Source organism: Grampus griseus, assembly GCF_964374135.1.
Source record: "Grampus griseus genome assembly, chromosome: 4".
NCBI classification, from domain to species: Eukaryota; Metazoa; Chordata; class Mammalia; order Artiodactyla; family Delphinidae; genus Grampus; species Grampus griseus.
In genome coordinates, this window is record NC_138997.1 from 37,115,775 (window position 1) to 37,133,649 (window position 17,875).

At 36.4% G+C, this 17,875-nt stretch overlaps 1 protein-coding gene across 1 annotated transcript in view; it reads right to left on the reverse strand.

Moving 5' to 3' along the window:
• Nucleotides 1-17,875, reverse strand: part of ARHGAP24 (Rho GTPase activating protein 24) — a 507,712-nt gene that overhangs the window by 405,076 nt on the left and 84,761 nt on the right. Inside the window, exon 2 of the mRNA XM_082653461.1 lies at nucleotides 15,371-15,570. Coding sequence (XP_082509587.1) covers nucleotides 15,371-15,550 — 180 coding nt within the window. The 5' untranslated portion in view covers nucleotides 15,551-15,570. The remainder of the gene's footprint in view (nucleotides 1-15,370; nucleotides 15,571-17,875) is intronic.

Here is a 17,875-nt window from a genome sequence, read left to right on the forward strand (position 1 = left end):
CAAACACATGGAGGCTAAACAATATACTACTAAATAACCAAGAGATCACTGAAGAAATCAAAGAGGAAATCAAAAAATGCCTAGAAACAAATGACAATGAAAACATGATGACCCAATACCTATAGGATGCTGCAAAAGCATTTCTAAGAGGGAAGTTTATAGCAATACAATCCTACCTCAAGAAACAAGATACATCTCAAATAAACAGCCTAACCTTACACTTAAAGCAATTAGAGAAAGAAGAACAAAAAACCACCAACGTTAGCAGAAGGAAAGAAATCATAAAGATCAGGTCAGAAATAAATGAAAAAGAAATGAAGGAAACGATAGCAAAGATCAATAAAACTAAAAGCTGGTTCTTTCAGAAGCTAAACAAAATTGATTAGCCAGACTCATCAAGAAAAAAAGGGAGAAGACTCAAATCAATAGAATTAGAAATGAAGTAACAACTGACACTGCAGAAATACAAAAGGTCATGAGAGATTACTACAAGCAACTATATGCCAATAAAATGGACAACCTGGAAGAAATGGAAAAATTCTTAGAAAAGCACAACCTTCCAACACTGAACCAGGAAGGAATAGAAAACCTGAACAGACCAATTACCAGCACTGAAATTGAAACTGTGATTAAAAACCTTCCAACAAACAAAAGCCCAGGACCTGATGGCTTCACAGGCGAATTCTATCAAACATTTAGAGAAGAGCTAACACCTATCCTTTTCAAAGTTTTCCAAAATATAACAGAGAGAGGAACACTCACAAACTCATTCTACGAGGCCACCATCACCCTGATACCAAAGATAGACAAAGATGTCACAAAGAAAGATGCAAAAATCTGAAACAAACTACTAGCAAACAGAATCCAACACCACATTAAAAGGATCATTCACCATGATCAAGGGTTTATCCCAGGAATGCAAGGATTCTTCAATATACAGAAATCAATCAACACAATACACCATATTAACAAATTGAAGGAGAAAAACCATATGATCATCTCAATATATACAGAAAAATCTTTTGACAAAATTCAACACCCATTTATGATAAAAACCCTCTGGAAAGTAAGCATAGAGGGAACTTACCTCAACATAATAAAGGCCATATATGACAAACCCACAGCCAACATCATTCTCAAAGGTGAAAAACTGAAATCATTTCCTCTAAGATCAGGAACAAGACAAGGATGTTCACTCTCACCACTATTATTCAACATAGTTTTGGAAGTGTGAGCCACAGCAATCAGAGAAGAAAAAGAAATAAAAGGAAACCAAATCAGAAAAGAAGAAGTAAAGCTGTCACTGTTTGCAGATGATACTATACATAGAGAATCCTAAAGATGCCAGCAGAAAACTACTAGAGCTAATCAATGAATTTGGTAAAGTAGCAGGATACAAAATTAATGCACAGAAATCTCTGGCATTCCTATACACTAATGATGAAAAATCTGAAAGTGAAATCAAGAAAACCCTCCCATTTACCATTGCAACAAAAAGAATAAAATATCTAGGAATAAACCTACCTAAGGAGAAAAAAGACCTGTATGCAGAAAACTATAAGACACTGATGAAAGAAATTAAAAATGATACAAACAGATGGAGAGATATACCATGTTCTTGGATTGGAAGAATCAACATTGTGAAAATGACTATACTACCCAAAGCAATCTATAAATTCAGTGCAATCCCTATCAAACTACGAATGGCATTTTTCACAGAACTAGAACAAAAAATTTCATGGTTTGTATGGTAACACAAGACCCTGAATAGCCAAAGCACTCTTGAGAAAGAAAAACTGTGCTGGAGGAATCAGGCTCCCTGACTTCAGACTATATTAACAAAGCTGCAGTAATCAAGACAGTATGGTACTGGCACAAAAACAGAAATATAGGTCAATGGAACAGGATAAAAAGCCCAGAGGTAAACCCACGCACATATGGTCACCTTATCTTTGATAGGAGAGGCAAGAATATAGAATGGAGAAAAGTTAGCCTCTTCAATAAGTGGTGCTGGGAAACCTGGACAGGTACATGGAAAAGAATGAAATTAGAACACTCCATAACATCATACAGAAAAATAAACTCAAAATGGATTAAAGACCTAAATGTAAGGCCAGACACTATCAAGCTCTTAGAGGAAAACATAGGCAGAACACTCTATGACATAAATCACAGCAAGATCCTTTTTCACCCACCTCCTAGAGAAATGGAAATAAAACCAAAAATAAACAAATGGGACTTAATGAAACTTAAAAGATTTTGCACAGCAAAGGAAATCATAAACAAGATGAAAAGACAACCCTAAGAAAGGGAGAAAATATTTGCAAATGAAGCAACTGACAAAGGATTAATCTCCAAAATATACAAGCAGCTCATGCAGCTCAGTATCAAAATACAAACAACCCAATCCAAAAATGGGCAGAAGACCTAAACAGACATTTCTCCAAAGAAGATATACAGACTGCCAACAAACACATAAAAGAATGCTCAACATCACTAATCATTAGGGAAATGCAAATCAAAACTAAAATGAGGTATCACCTCACACCAGTCAGAATGGCCATCATCAAAAAATCCTCAAACAATAAATGCTGCAGAGAGTGTGGAGAAAAGAGAACCCTCTTGCACTGTTGGTGGGAATGTAAAGTGATACAGCACTATGGAGAACAGTATGGAGGTTCCTTACAAAAATGAAAATAGAACTACCATATGACCCAGCAATCCCACTAGTGGGCATATAACCTGAGAAAACCATAACTCAAAAAGAGTCATGTAATGCACAGAAATCTCTGGCATTCCTATATACTAATGATGAAAAATCTGAAAGTGAAATCAAGAAAACCCTCCCATTTACCACTGCAACAAAAAGAATAAAATATCTAGGAATAAATCTACCTAAGGAGTCAAAAGACCTGTATGCAGAAAATTATAAGACACTGATGAAAGAAATTAAAGATGATACAAATAGATGGAGAGATATACCATGTTCTTGGATTGGAAGAATCAACATTGTGAAAATGACTCTACTACCCAAAGCAATCTATAGATTCAATGCAATCCCTATCAAACTACCACTGGCATTTTTCACAGAACTAGAACAAAAAATTTCGCAATTTGTATGGAAACACAAAAGACTCGGAATAGCCAAAGCAATCTTGAGAACGAAAAAAGGAACAAGAGGAATCAGGCTCCCTGACTTCAGACTATACTACAAAGCTACAGTAATCAAGACAGTATGGTACTGGCACAAAAACAGAAAGATAGATCAATGGAACAGGATAGAAAGCCCAGAGATAAACCCACGCACATATGGACACCTTATCTTTGATAAAGGTGGCAGGAATGTACAGTGGAGAAAGTACAGCCTCTTCAATAAGTGGTGCTGGGAAAACTGGACAGGTACATGTAAAAGTATGAGATTAGATCACTACCTAAAACCATACACAAAAATAAGCTCAAAATGGATTAAAGACCTAAATGTAAGGCCAGAAACTATCAAACTCTTAGAGGAAAACATAGGCAGAACACTCTATGACATAAATCACAGCAAGATCCTTTCTGACCCACCTCCTAGAGTAATGGAAATAAAACCAAAAATAAACAAATGGGACCTAATGAAACTTCAAAGCTTTTGCACAGCAAAGGAAACCATAAACAAGACCAAAAGACAACCCTCAGAATGGGAGAAAATATTTGCAAATGAAGCAACTGACAGAGGATTAATCTTCAAAATTTACAAGCAGCTCATGCAGCTCAATAACAAAAAAACAAACAACCCAATCCAAAAATGGGCAGAAGACCTAAATAGACATTTCTCCAAAGAAGATATACAGATTGCCAACAAACACATGAAAGAATGCTCAACGTCATTAATCATTAGAGAAATGCAAATCAAAACTACAATGAGATATCATCTCACCCCAGTCAGAATGGCCATCATCAAAAAATCTAGAAACAATAAATGCTGGAGAGGGTGTGGAGAAAAGGAACACTCTTGTACTGCTGGTGGGAATGTGAATTGGTTCAGCCACTATGGAGAACAGTATGGAGGTTCCTTAAAAAACTACAAATAGAACTACCATATGACCCAGCAATCCCACTACTGGGCATATACCCTGAGAAAACCAAAATTCAAAAAGAGTCATGTACCAAAATGTTCATTGCACCTCTCTTTACAATAGCCCAGAGATGGAAACAACCTAAGTGCCCATCATCGGATGAATGGATATAGAAGATGTGGCACATATATACAATGGAATATTACTCAGCCATAAAAACAAATGAAATTGAGCTATTTGTAATGAGGTGGATAGACCTAGAGTCTGTCATACAGAGTGAAGTAAGTCAGAAAGAAAAAGGCAAATACCATATGCTAACACATATATATGGAATTTAAGGGAAAAAAATGTCATGAAGAACCTAGGGGTAAGATAGGAATAAAGACGCAGACCTACTAGAGAACGGACTTGAGGTTATGGGGAGGGGGAAGGGTGAGCTGTGACAGGGCGAGAGAGAGTCATGGACATATACACACTAACAAACGTAGTAAGGTAGATAGCTAGTGGGAAGCAGCCGCATGGCACAGGGATATTGGCTCGGTGTTTTGTGACAGCCTGGAGGGGTGGGATTGGGAGGGAGGAAGACGCAAGAGGGAAGACATATGGGAACATATGTATATGTATAACTGATTCACTTTGTTGTAAAGCAGAAACTAACACACCATTGTAAAGCAATTATACCCCAATAAAGATGTTAAAAAAAGAAAAAAAAAAGTCATGTACCACAATGTTCATTGCAGCTCTATTTACAGTAGCCAGGACATGGAAGCAACCTAAGTGTCCATCAACAGATGAATGGATAAAGAAGATGTGGCACATATATACAGTGAAATATTACTCAGCGTTAAAAAGAAATGAAATTGAGGTGTTTGTGGTGAGGTGGATGGACCTAAAGTCTGTCATACAGAGTGAAGTCAGAAAGAATAAAACAAATACCGTATGCTAACACATATATATGGAATCTAAATAAATAAAAAATAAAGGTTCTGACGAACCTAGGGACAGGACAGGAATACAGATGCAGACGTAGAGAATGGACTTGAGGACATTAGGAGGGGGAAGGGTAAACTGGGATGAAGTGAGAGAGTGGCATGGACATATATACACTACAAAATATAAAATAGATAGCTAGTGGGAAGCAGCTGCATAGCACAGGGAGATCAGCTCAGTGCTTTTTGACCGCCTGGAGGGGTGAGATAGGTAGAATGGGAGGGAGGGAGATGCAAGAGGGAAGAGATATGGGAACATATGTATATGTATAACTGATTCACTTTGTTATAAAGCAGAAACTAGCACACCATTGTAAAGCAATTATACCCCAATAAAGATGTTTAAAAAAATGAATAAATAAACCAGTGTGAGGCTTGAGTGTTAAATCAGTTTGGAATTTAATAATTAAAAATGGCTGGCATATTTCCTCAAAAGGTTAAACATACAGTTGCTGTATATCCCATCAACTCCACTTCTATGTATATAACCAAGAGAAATGGAAACATATGTCTATACAAAAACTTGTACTCAAATGCTCATAGCAGCATTATTCATAATAGTCCCAGAGTGGGAAACAACCGAAATGTTTGTCAGCTGGAGAATGGATATATATATAAAATGTGGCATATCGAGACAAGTGAATATTATTAGGCCATATAAGGAAATGAACTACTAATACATGCTACAATATGGATGAACCCTGAAAATATGCTAAGGGAAAGAAACCAAAATTCGGAAAGTAAGATTAACAATTCATGTATCTAGGGTTGCTTCCTTTTACACAAAAAGCGATCAAAACATTTTGTAAATTATAATTTATGTAGTTTACAATTGATAAACAGTCACTGAATGAATGAACATATGGTAATAACACTAGAAAACAGAGAGCATCTGGATTTATGCAGGATAAAGCTAAAGAAGAATGGCAAGGAAGATTGAGTGCTCAAAAGAAACCTGAAAGAAAATGAATAGCAAATAGCTATGAAATACTTCATACACCAGGGGAAGAAAATGTAGTCATTTAAAATATATTACTCTAAGCACTAAAAATATAAATATTCAAATTATATTTTCAACCATTAACTTCTTTCCCCTACCTTCTCTTCTCCACTAGTTGGGATAATGGAAATAGACCTAAACTTATGCTAATGAGATAGCATATGAATTATCTGGTTCTGTCTGTTGAATTGCATCACAAATACAAAAGCCTTCAGTCAATATGAGTAAATGTTAGAAGCGGAACTCAAGGGATTCAACTCCAGTAGATCTCTCTCCAAATTGTTGTTGAGGAAAGTGTGCTGTGTGTGAGACGAGAATACTAGGTCTGCCTCTCTCTGGGATGGTCCAGAAAGAATCCTTCAAGACTCCTTGGCTGTCCTCATAATCATTTTGATAAGCTCTGAAGGGGCCCCAAAAGTAACTTAAACAAAGAGAAAAGACATTCTGCAAAGGTTTTTTGGAGAATCTTTCCATTTGAGTTCAGTGTATTGGCAGCATAGATCACAAGTGAAAACAAGTTATCTTCTTCTCTGAAGTTAGCATTACTTACATGGGCTGATCATCTACCATTCCCTTTGTTACACAATTAATAAAGTATATATTATAGAACCTGATTTCTAAACTGCTGTGTCAGGGTATCCTGATGGTAAAAGATGGTAAAAATGATGATGATGATGATGATGATGATGATCGTAGTGGTGGTGGTGGTAACAATAGTCAATATTTACTGAGTGCTTAATATGTGGCCACATATTGTAAAAGTATTCTAGAAACGTCATTTCATGTATGCTAACAACTACTTATTAGATAAGTATTATTATTACTCACATTTTACATATGTGTGAGTAACCCAAGTAAACAACAAGTAACTCACCCAAAGCCTATCACTAGTGATCAAGTCTAGGCTGAACACGGGGAGTCTGATCCTAGAACCTGTACACAGAACAACTGGGCTGGGACAGTGATTAAGAATCCACCTGCTAATGCAGGGGACACAGGTTCGATCCCTGGTCTGGGAAAATCCCACATGCCACGGAGCAACTAAGCCCGGTGCCACAACTACTGAAGCCCGCTCACCTAGAGCCCATGCTCGGCAAAAAGAGAAGCCACTGCAATGAGATGCCCGTGCACCACAAGGAAGAGTAGCCCCCGCTCACCGCAGCTAGAGAAAGCTGGCGCGCAGCAACAAAGACCCAGTGCGGCCAAAAAAAAAAAAAAAAAAAGAAACTGGGCTCAACTGCTTTCCAGAGAAATGACCACGCTGGACAGAGTCAATTCTAGAGGAAATTATGACGATGTAGTCTTCTCTCACACTGATCCCTCTGGCCACCATGCCCATCCATCAATTTCCCTTCGTCCAAGACATGCTTTGCTGCTCTTCCATACTAAGTACCCTCTCCAGCAGCAGCAGATTTTCTCAGCTCTTCCTCCTACAGTCAAAAGTGACTGATTACCATGATTCGTGGTAAGGTAATAACGGATGATAGAAGACCAAGTGTTTGTGGCATAGTTGCCTTTCAAAATTTTTTCCAGTACAAAATAATGAACAATAGGAACACCAGACAGAGTTGCGGGACTGTCAGAGGAGGGCTTTTTGGATAGGTGAGCATTTTGGATTCGTCCACAGTGAGCTATACATAGAATAAGCCCTGTTTTCACTGTTTAGCTCTAAATCCAGTAAACCAAGAAAAATAGGCACATAAAAGCAAGGGAAGAATCACTGCTTGTCTTCTTTCTTAGGTGCTGAAATACTCAGCCATTATCAATTCTCCAACAATCTACTGAAGGACCATGACCTACACCTTTAATTCTGCCACATATATCAACCCAACTGCTTGTAATAAAGTTATGCTCTCCTTCAATTCTCAGGTTAAATATATATTCTTTTGAAAAACTCTCCCTGAACCTTGAAGTGGTTATAGGTGCCCCTCCCGTGGCTTCCTAATGGTTCTCTATACTTTCCTTATTTTAATACTCATTACACTGTACGGTAACTGCAATTGTCTATAACAGCCACTGGAATTGAGCACCACCTTCATGGATATTTAGCATTATTTGTCTCTGTGGCAGAGACTGCTAACTCTTTTTTCATACCCACATTCTCCTCTGCTCCCAGGATAAAGCTAGGCTGCATGCCCAGCCTCCTGTGCAGTTAGGAATGATCATGTGACTCAGTTCTATCTAACAGAATGCGAATAGAAGTGATAAGAGCCACTATCAGTCCACCTAATCCTTCTATGCAGTACACTATTTTATACTGCCTTCTAGGTGACTGGGAAGGAAATGACCCCATGATGAATTTTGAAGCCAAAAGTTAAAATGGCAAAATCACTGGCAGCTTAAGTTTCTAAACAGTTTTTTGAAGCAGACCTCCTCACTTACCTAGAATCACTTTGGACCTTCACCTGGGAAAGAAATCAGCTTCTTCCTTTTAAATCTTTTTTTGTTTTTTGCGTGGGGTGTCTATCTTTTTATACCATCAGTTATAGCATCTTTTTGTTTCTTAGAATCTAGCTTAATAACTACAGGTACACTCGAAATCTATAAATATATGTTGAAAATAATGAAATGAATGAATGATTAGGGTGAACATCTCAAGAAATAAACTCTTTTTGTCAAACTAATATTATAAAAATAGCTAACATTTATTTTATGCTTACTATATGCTACTGCTTTCTAAGATTCGTTCCATAAATTATCTCATTTAAACCTCTTAATGTTATGAGGTAGGTGCTACTATTATCCCATTGCACAGATTAGTAAATTGAAGCTTAAACCAGCTTAATCACTACCTAGTATATCATAGTTATTTGGTAGATGAATCAAGATTCAAACCAAACAATGTAACTCAAAAGCCTGTTTTAACCACACTGAAATAAATAAATGCCATGCGTAGGTGACTTCCATAAGCAATAAAAAATTATTCAACAAATAGCAGAATTAAATATTTTATATTAATAACACTATCTTTTGATATAATTTCTAGGAAAGAGCTAAGAGTTCCTAAAAATTTATGATGACACACAATACCTTCTTATGTGTCTCTTTAAATGGCAAAAGACTTAGATGCTACATAGAAAGTCAGTTATAGATTTGAAGCTGAAATTCAAGTTTCAAGGTTTTTAGTATTATTATTATTTTTTGGCTGTGCCATGCAGCATGCGGGATCCCTGACCAAGGATCAAATCCTTGCCCGCTGCATTGGAAGCACAGAATCTTAACCACTGGACCACCAGGGAAGTCCCTCCAGTATTATTTTAAACACGCAATCGGGGTTTTGGCTGCTTCTGGCTCATATACTTTATATTTTAAAATAAATATTTATTTATTTATTTTTGCTGCGCTGGGTCTTAGTTGTGGCACGCAGGATCTTCATTGCAGCATGAGGGATCCTTAGTTGCGACAAGGGATCCTTTTTAGTTGCAGCATGCATACTTCTTAGTTGCGGCATGTGCACTTCTCAGTTGCAGCATGTGAACTCTTAGTTGTGGCATGCATGTGGGATCTAGTTCCCCAAACAGGGATCGAACCCGGGCCACCTGCATTGGGAGCGTAGGGTCTTACCCACTGGACCATCAGGGAAGTCCCCTGGCTCATATACTTTAACAGAGAACAGCAATTGCCTTAGAGATCTCTAGATTTCGTTAACTCACAAGTTTCATTAAATATATAAAATTAGAGCTTACTCTTAAATCGGTAATCAATTTTTGCACATTTAGAGGTCAGACCTCAGGTTATAATTCACTGAAAATCACTTTGTTCTCTAAGTTAATAAAATCCATTGTGATCTAATACAGTGTCATCCTCATCATGTCCAGAAAAACCCTCCCCACACAAGTGGATCAATATCTGTTGTAGAAAGTCTAGACTAGATTAATTGGGTTAGTGCCTGTTTGGATTTTAGTCATTTTATCAGAAGTGCCAGACTGGCTTCTAAAAATGAATGCTTTCCAGTGTCAAGTTCTAGTACCCAGGGTATGTCAGAGACATTCACTAGTATGCCCATACTTGAGACTTGGTTATTATTTAAGTAATAATATACTTCAGGATAGAAGTAAAACAAATGGTTCCAAAAAAGTACTAGGAATTTATCACTAAATTCATTTAACAAAATCTATATAACTGTCTTACTTTTAGGGTAGCTATAATAATCATACTTTATAACTCAGCTGCTTACCCCATGTTATAATATCTGTAACTAAAGCCACAGTCATTTGTCATGATTATTAATGAAAAATAGGCAAACAAAATTGTCACAAACTTAGTTTAAATCTGTTTTAAAACATTTTTCATAGCTACCCAAAAGTCCTAGGAGTATGCAGGTAAATGGAAGACTTTTTTAAAAATAAATTCTTCCATACAGTATAATTTTAAACTTTTTTCTGTATGTAAATAGAGCTTTATTTTAAAGATTAAAATAGAAAAAATATTAAACAAAAAGTGAAAAAATACAGTACTATAGGATGTTTACAGTAGTGTTCTATGAGTAACAGAAATAAAGGATGCATTAGTGTATGTTCAAAGTTGGCTACATACATCACTTTTCCGTGTTTGTTTTTTCAGAAACAACAAAAATCAACTTTATTTTTAAATCTGTTCTAAATAAAATCTGTATCCATGTAATTGCAAACACTGTAGAAAATGGTTTCTGGAGAGGGTTTCAGCCTAGATGAACTAAAGTTTCATTTTTAAAAGTATAGGATACTAAAGATTTTAGTTTGATGTATATTAAATATAAAGCAGTTATATTTTGAGATAGACCTCCAATATATTGCCAAGAGAACCCTGGCTACAGGCTGGAAAGTCTTGTTTACAAACCAGGTACTGTCCCCAGAGAAAGGAGAATTTGAATTTGCAATTTGAATAAGAATATGAAACATCAATATTAGGTTCAAATAGTTAAGTTTAAAATGCACTAAATCACATATATTAGGTTCTAGTAGACATGAAGATAGACAGTACAGATGGAAGAAAAACTTAACCGAGAAAATTATATTTATTAACATAGGTTTTCAACATATTAGGTATTATGGATTGAATTGGGCCGCACCCCCCCCAATTCACATTAAAGACCTAACCCCCACTGTGACTGTATTTGGGGCCTTTAACGTTAAATGATGCCATAATGATGGGGCTATTTGATAGGACTCATGTCCTTTTAAGAAGAGACACCAGGGCTCTCTCACTCTCCTGTGTACAAAGCAAAGGCCATGTGAGGACACAGAGGGAAGGCAGTTGTCTACGAGCCAGGAAGAGAAGCTTCACCTGAAACCAACTCTGGAAGCATCTTGATCTTGGATTTCCAGCCTCTAGAACTCTGAGAAAATTAATTTCTGTTGTTTAAGCATCCCTGTCTGTGGTATTCTATCACGGCAGCCAGAGGAGACATCAGGAAACAGCCACCATTATTCCTTTCTAACAGGGTAGTGTGGTTTTGCATTTTGAGTAGCTCAGGTGTTTTGGAAAGAGCTTCCCATTACCTACCTGAGAATCCAGCCTCTTTGTGTGACATACACATTCATTTTTGCTGTGGCCCCACCAATCTCTCTAAGCCCATTTCTTGTCATTTTGCTGCCCTCACAATATGGAGCTATTTATAGATATCTATTCTACAACTCCATATCTTTCCTCTGCTCTGAATTCCTTTCCCCAATTTATGTAACTGGAAAATTCCCACCAACCTTCAGCACCCCAGGTAAGGGTCACCTCTTGCTTTGCACAGCCTCCCCCCAACTCCTCTAGCCAGTCACCACTCACTCCCTGGCACTAATTGTATCTGTGTTTTCTGAGCACTCCGTGTTAACATAGTAGCCTGTCACAATTATAATTTTGTTTACATGTTTCTCCCAACAGATGTGCAGTTTTTAATAACAAGGATAATGATGGAGTTTATTCTCTTTATTGAGTGGAGAAACTCAGAGAAATTTTCACTAAAATAAATTGCGAGCCTCTTTCTAGGACAGGAGGGACACACATTTCAAGGGTTTTAATCCTTTCATTTTAGAAATACTATCAAGAGAGAGGAAAACCAATCCAGATTAAGTTTATTGAACATTTTCAGCTGGTTAGGAATGCTTAGAAGAGTGAAGGTTTTTTTTTCATTTCATTAGTGATGTTTCCTCCAGTATTATTGAAATAGCCCTCATCAAAATATATGAAGGTCAAGGGCATTCTTATGCTTGAAAGTGCCAATACTGAAAACAGTACTTCTGACTGGAAGCAAATCTAAAAAATAGATGAGGATTTGTGAGCAGGCAAAAGCCTAAACTGAAGGAACACTGGATCAGGAGCAAGGAAATCTGATTTTTCAGTTCATCATCTGCTACTTATTAACAGTATCCCTTGGTTGATACACACACACACACACACACACACACACACACACACACACACGTACCCTTTATCTATAAAATGAGGGTTTTTATAACAACTAAATTTTTTCCCGTTTTAACATTTTTCAGGATGTTCAATTGTTCTTCATCGAATTCTTAGGATTATTCTATATCACTACAGGATTTATTTAATGTAATTTAAACTTCATTATTTTAAATACACGTTATGATTTTGATACATGAAGCTGAGGATAGTCAGTACTAGTGACAGCACATGGTCCTGGCCCAAACCTGCTTGGCTAGAGATATATTTTACTGAATCACTCACCAACTCGTCCAAAAATGTGCTGCAGCACTTACAATGTGTCAGGCATCTATGCTTACTTAAAGAACTCACTTTAAAGTAAGAAATTAATCCATTCATGGTCAAATACATGGTCCTTTCAAATTCCAAAATGTCCTCTGATATAGGAATTGCTAGATCTTCATCTGATTCCGTGCTCACATGTCTAAACATCAGTGTAAAAGATTAAAATTTAAAAGTACTATGTCAAAATTCCTGGTGCTTGTACTGTCATAAAAGATGATCCAAAAAAAGAATAATAATTCAAAGTTATTCACCCCAAACTATTACTGCTTTATTAACAGCAAATCTTTAACAAGTAATAAGTAGAAGAAAAATTAAGAAACCTTTTTTGGAGGGGGGGAATGATTGTAGTCTATGTTTGGTTTGTATAAGAATTAGTATTTTCTTGTCAATATAACTATTTTGTTAATTTCGGTCATTATAAGTCTACAAATACTAGTAACTAATACTAATATCAAAATATTATTTATCTTAGAAATATTATGAATGAAAGTAATTTTCACTTTGAGGCAGAGTTTCATTTGAATTAATCAGAAGTTTTTGCATCTTCTTATTTATATTTCCAACTTTTTGTCAAAATAACTACATTGCACTGAATACTATTTGTGACTGTAGACCTTCTAAGAAATTCCACAGAGGACAGTAGCCAAGGCAATTTGATAATATCCTCTTTTAACAGTTTAGAGCAGTCATGTGCATATTCTCTGACACCTGCAATTTCTCAAATTTTAGAAATTTTGAGCTCAAGCTTGACCCATTGTATCCTATCTTCATTACTAGAAGGTACACTGAGCTCACCAAAGAGTCAAAATGTTTGTTCAGTTTCCTTTCAATTCTCTAGCCACTCAGCCCCTGAAACCTCTGTTTTCTCCCTTAATCCCTTGTTTAGGTTCTAGATGAGACCTAATTGATCATTTGATTTGTACCCATTCTGTTTAACAACCCAGTCCACCCAAACCACGCCAGAACAAGAGTTCATAGGATAAAATATTGAAAATTACTCATACTTCTGTTTTATTGAACACGGTCCTCCATATCACAGTTTCCATACTGGATCCCCCACGTTCTACATTTTTTCACATTAACCTCAGTTTGGTAAAAATGATTTTATGTTCAGGATAATACCTACTGTGAGTACTACATAGTTTAAAACAAGGTACAAGAAAAGAACCCTAGAGTAAGAGTTAAGAAACAAAAGACTTTACTCCTTTGCCTCTGATCTCTATATGATGGGGGTCATGTTGCTTCATGTCACTAAGACACAATTTCTTCATCTATAATGATAACCCCCATATTCTTCACTGATTTGCTGCAATGAAAACAATAGCAGTAATAGCACTGTAATTCTCATGATATCAATATGGGATACTTTTATTGATTTATGAGATCTTTGGCTGAGGCTATATGAACTTGGACCTAACTAGAGGCAAAATATGGCACCACTGTCTAACTTTGGGTAATATGCATTACACCTAAACATTGATTTCGTCATACTTAAGTGAGGATAATCCTACCTCACAGGATTATTGTAAGCATTTCATAACATATATATATATATATATATATAAATTCTTAGTCTAATGCTTGGCCCTGGTAAAAATATGCTAAAAAAATAGCAATTTCAAAAAATGAGTAGAGTTTGTAAATTCATTGCTATCTTTATGTAATTCAATTATACTAATGAGAACTTTGTTAAATTATAATGTCTGAGGAATTTAAAATACTAAAGCAGAGCCTTGATCCAAATTCCTAATTAAATTCTTACATTTTAATACAAGGCAAATAGCCTTAAGAACATACTGTTAGGGATGTTTATGTAAACTGATCTAAAACATTTTTTCTCTTATTTATATATTTTATAGATGTAGATGAAAGAAGAACACAGAAGTGATACCTCAGTTCCCATCTCCTTTCATTAATTGATAAGCAATGATCACAGCTAAGAAAGCTTGTTGTACCTACAGGGAATGATGGAGATTTTTCCTTTCTCTAATTGCAACCCAGAGATTTGTGGCTGAGAAAATAATTGTTTCCTTTATTTAAAAGACCAGTAAGAAACAGTAAATAAAAGACCAGTAAGAAACCACAAAGAAACATAGAGACTATTCCCAGGGGACTATACTGTGTATGCTGGTTGGATGTATCAACATTGTCTGGTTTAGCACTACATCCATATTTTATGTGAGTTAGAGTGGAGGGAAGCCCCCAGAGAGTTGATACTGAAGGTGTCTCAGAAATTACTTAAAATTGCATTTACAGTTTTCCTTCAAATCTTTCAACTTACTTCTGAGAAAAAGAAAGATGTTTTGGCTATAGAATATATCTTCTAGCAGATGTCCATTACCATTTCCACGTGAAGTAAGTTTGCCTGAGGGACTCAGACACTCTGTTACAGCTTCGTAAAAGTTAAAATTAATATTCGACAAGTGTAATTTGTCTCTTGGCCTCAATTATCAAATTCATCATCTTGAACCAAAGTAAACAATGAGAAAGAGTGTGAAAGATGCCAACGAAATGAAGGAGACCAGGGAGATTGGGTTGACCTCAGTCTCCATCAGTTTCTAGCAAACCCTCTACTTCTTAGACTACTAAGCACCACAATGCTTTAATTTTCTCCTACTTACCAAGGGCTTGGTTTCATCTTCGTCTTTGAAATAATAGAGTTGATCTCCTTTGAGCACAAACCAACGGGTATGCCAAGTCTTGACAAAGCCTCCCTGCTTCCTCAGCCACCCACACTTCATGGCATTGTTCCGCCCTTGGCCTTGTTGGGGGTTCTCCATGGAGTCATTGCTCTCCTCCATTACCAAGCTGATGGACTTTCCTATTTAGCAAACAAACAACAACAACAAAAATAAGGTGCTCTGATATATTCAATTCCCTCTTAAATTACTCCTGTCCCTTAAAAAAAAAAAGCTGGAGGTAGGGTGAAAAATGTAAATTAACTCACATACCAAATTTCTAGAAGGAAACCACAAACCTGACAACAATATTCCTGGAGAAAACTTGGACAGAGTTCCTTGCGTCTTCCCACTCAGCTGTGAGATAATATACCTTTTTTCCTAAGTAGACTTAAAGAATGGGAAAGTTCTAGAGATAATGGGTTAAGAAGTAATTTGGGGAAGGCAGCTATGCTCACCACTACACCACCAACGCAAGAGGCAATTTCTGAAGACAAACTAAAACCACCAACAAAAACATAACTCTCATGAAAATGGGCCTCTGTGTCTGGTGTGTACTGATTGGGACCTGTTTGTGCAGGCCTGTGATTATTTGAGCAAACTTAGCCTGACACATGTTACAGTTTAAAGGGACTATTTTAAAAACCTCAGTGGAAGACATTTGTTTTACATATGTAAAAATTTCTCAAGATGTCTCTGCTCCCCTTTCCCCCAAAGTATCCCCTTGAGAGTTTCTTTGGCTGGTTAAGAATTAGTGCAGCTGAAAAAGCTTAAGAAAAAAAAAGCAAGGAAAAGAAAAAAGTCCCGCCAGTGAGTCTCTTTCAAACTTCAGGAGTGAGTGGTGTGTTCCAGTCAACTGCATGATGAAGAAAATTTCAAGGTTATTGTGAAGGAATATAAGGTCATACACACTGTCCATAGCAAGCAAATTAATTTATCATAGAGGAAATATTAATCTACAGGTGAGAGGCTAAAACACCACAGTAAGAAGGTGGTTTTTGGGAGAGCCAGGGACAAGTGTTTAAGAACAAAAGACATTTTCCTGTCCTAAAGGCTTCCTGCAGGTTCTTGCCAATGTTTATTCCTAAGCACTTTTTCAGAAAGTGAAAACTACACTCTTACCCTTGTATCTTTCCTGAGGATATAAGGATACAGATTAATTAATAAAACATAGATTACTCCTGTTCTGGTATATTCATGCACAAAGCTTCTATTTTTTCAGCAAGATTCCAGAAAACAAGCTGTCTTTCTATCTAGTCTTTATTTTCACTACTAATTTTTCAATTAATTTATGTGTACACAATCCTAGTTATAAATTCCATGAAGTTTCGACTGTCAGCCCTTGGCTGTTACGTTTCTTCCTTGAAGGTACAGGGTTAAACCTTGGACTTCTGGTTTCTTTGAATTTAGTCCTGCCCTGCCACTTACAGGGAAGAAGCAGAGCTAAATATTTCTTATTTTGACCATTCAACCATCCTCTCAGGAGTTTTGCCGCTTCCATTGGCATGCATTCTAATCTAGCTCCATCCTTGCTTTTATCGTCACCTCTTCAACCTACTTTTAATCTTCAGGTAGGTCACTTGACTGCCATCTATCTCATTCAATGTCCACTTTTTCCTTTCTTATCCTGAAACATCCTTCTGATGAACAGGCCCTCATCTCTACAAAACGTCTTGAAACTTCCTTCTCTCCATAGGGTATTCCTATGGCAATCACCGCTCACTGCAGGAAACAGTCTCCCATCGTGTGTGTGCATGTGTGTAATGAGACTGGATCATGCCTGATGCTTCAAGTTTGTTATGCCCTTAGGGCAGGAACTTTCATCTCTTTTCTTTCACAGTACTTGACCTAGGATAAAGAGCCAAGTAAATCTCACTTTAAATGAATAATAAATGCTGTATCATAATTTAGATAATAAGTATGCTTACCTAGACCACTCTAAATAATATTTTTTGGTTTCCTGGTGTTTAAATTGTTCACATCTACAAAACTTGTTATCTCATCATTACCTATTTATTCTTTAACCAAATATATTAACTTATAAAATTGAATAAGCTCTTAAAACAATCCAACATACATCCACTTGCACACACACAAATCTAGAATTCATTGCACAACAAATTTTTTCTTTGCAGCCCTTCTTTTTTTCCCTCTCATATTAATTCTTTCCATTAAATTTGAAAAATCTCCTCTAAAAGGTTTCAAGGTAAATATCAACCTACCATCAATAATATAAAAAATACAAGTGTCCAATTCCACATTTGTCTACTATCAACCCTTAGTAAAAAAATGTGTGCACATTTGAACATGGTTTATGATTCTTCTTGCATGTGTTGTTTATAAGCCTAATGAAACCAATGACAGCATCACTCACTGAACTGCTGGCTATAATGCCCATATTTTCATGACTTCAGAATGCAACAGAAAGTGTTTTAATAGTACTAATTG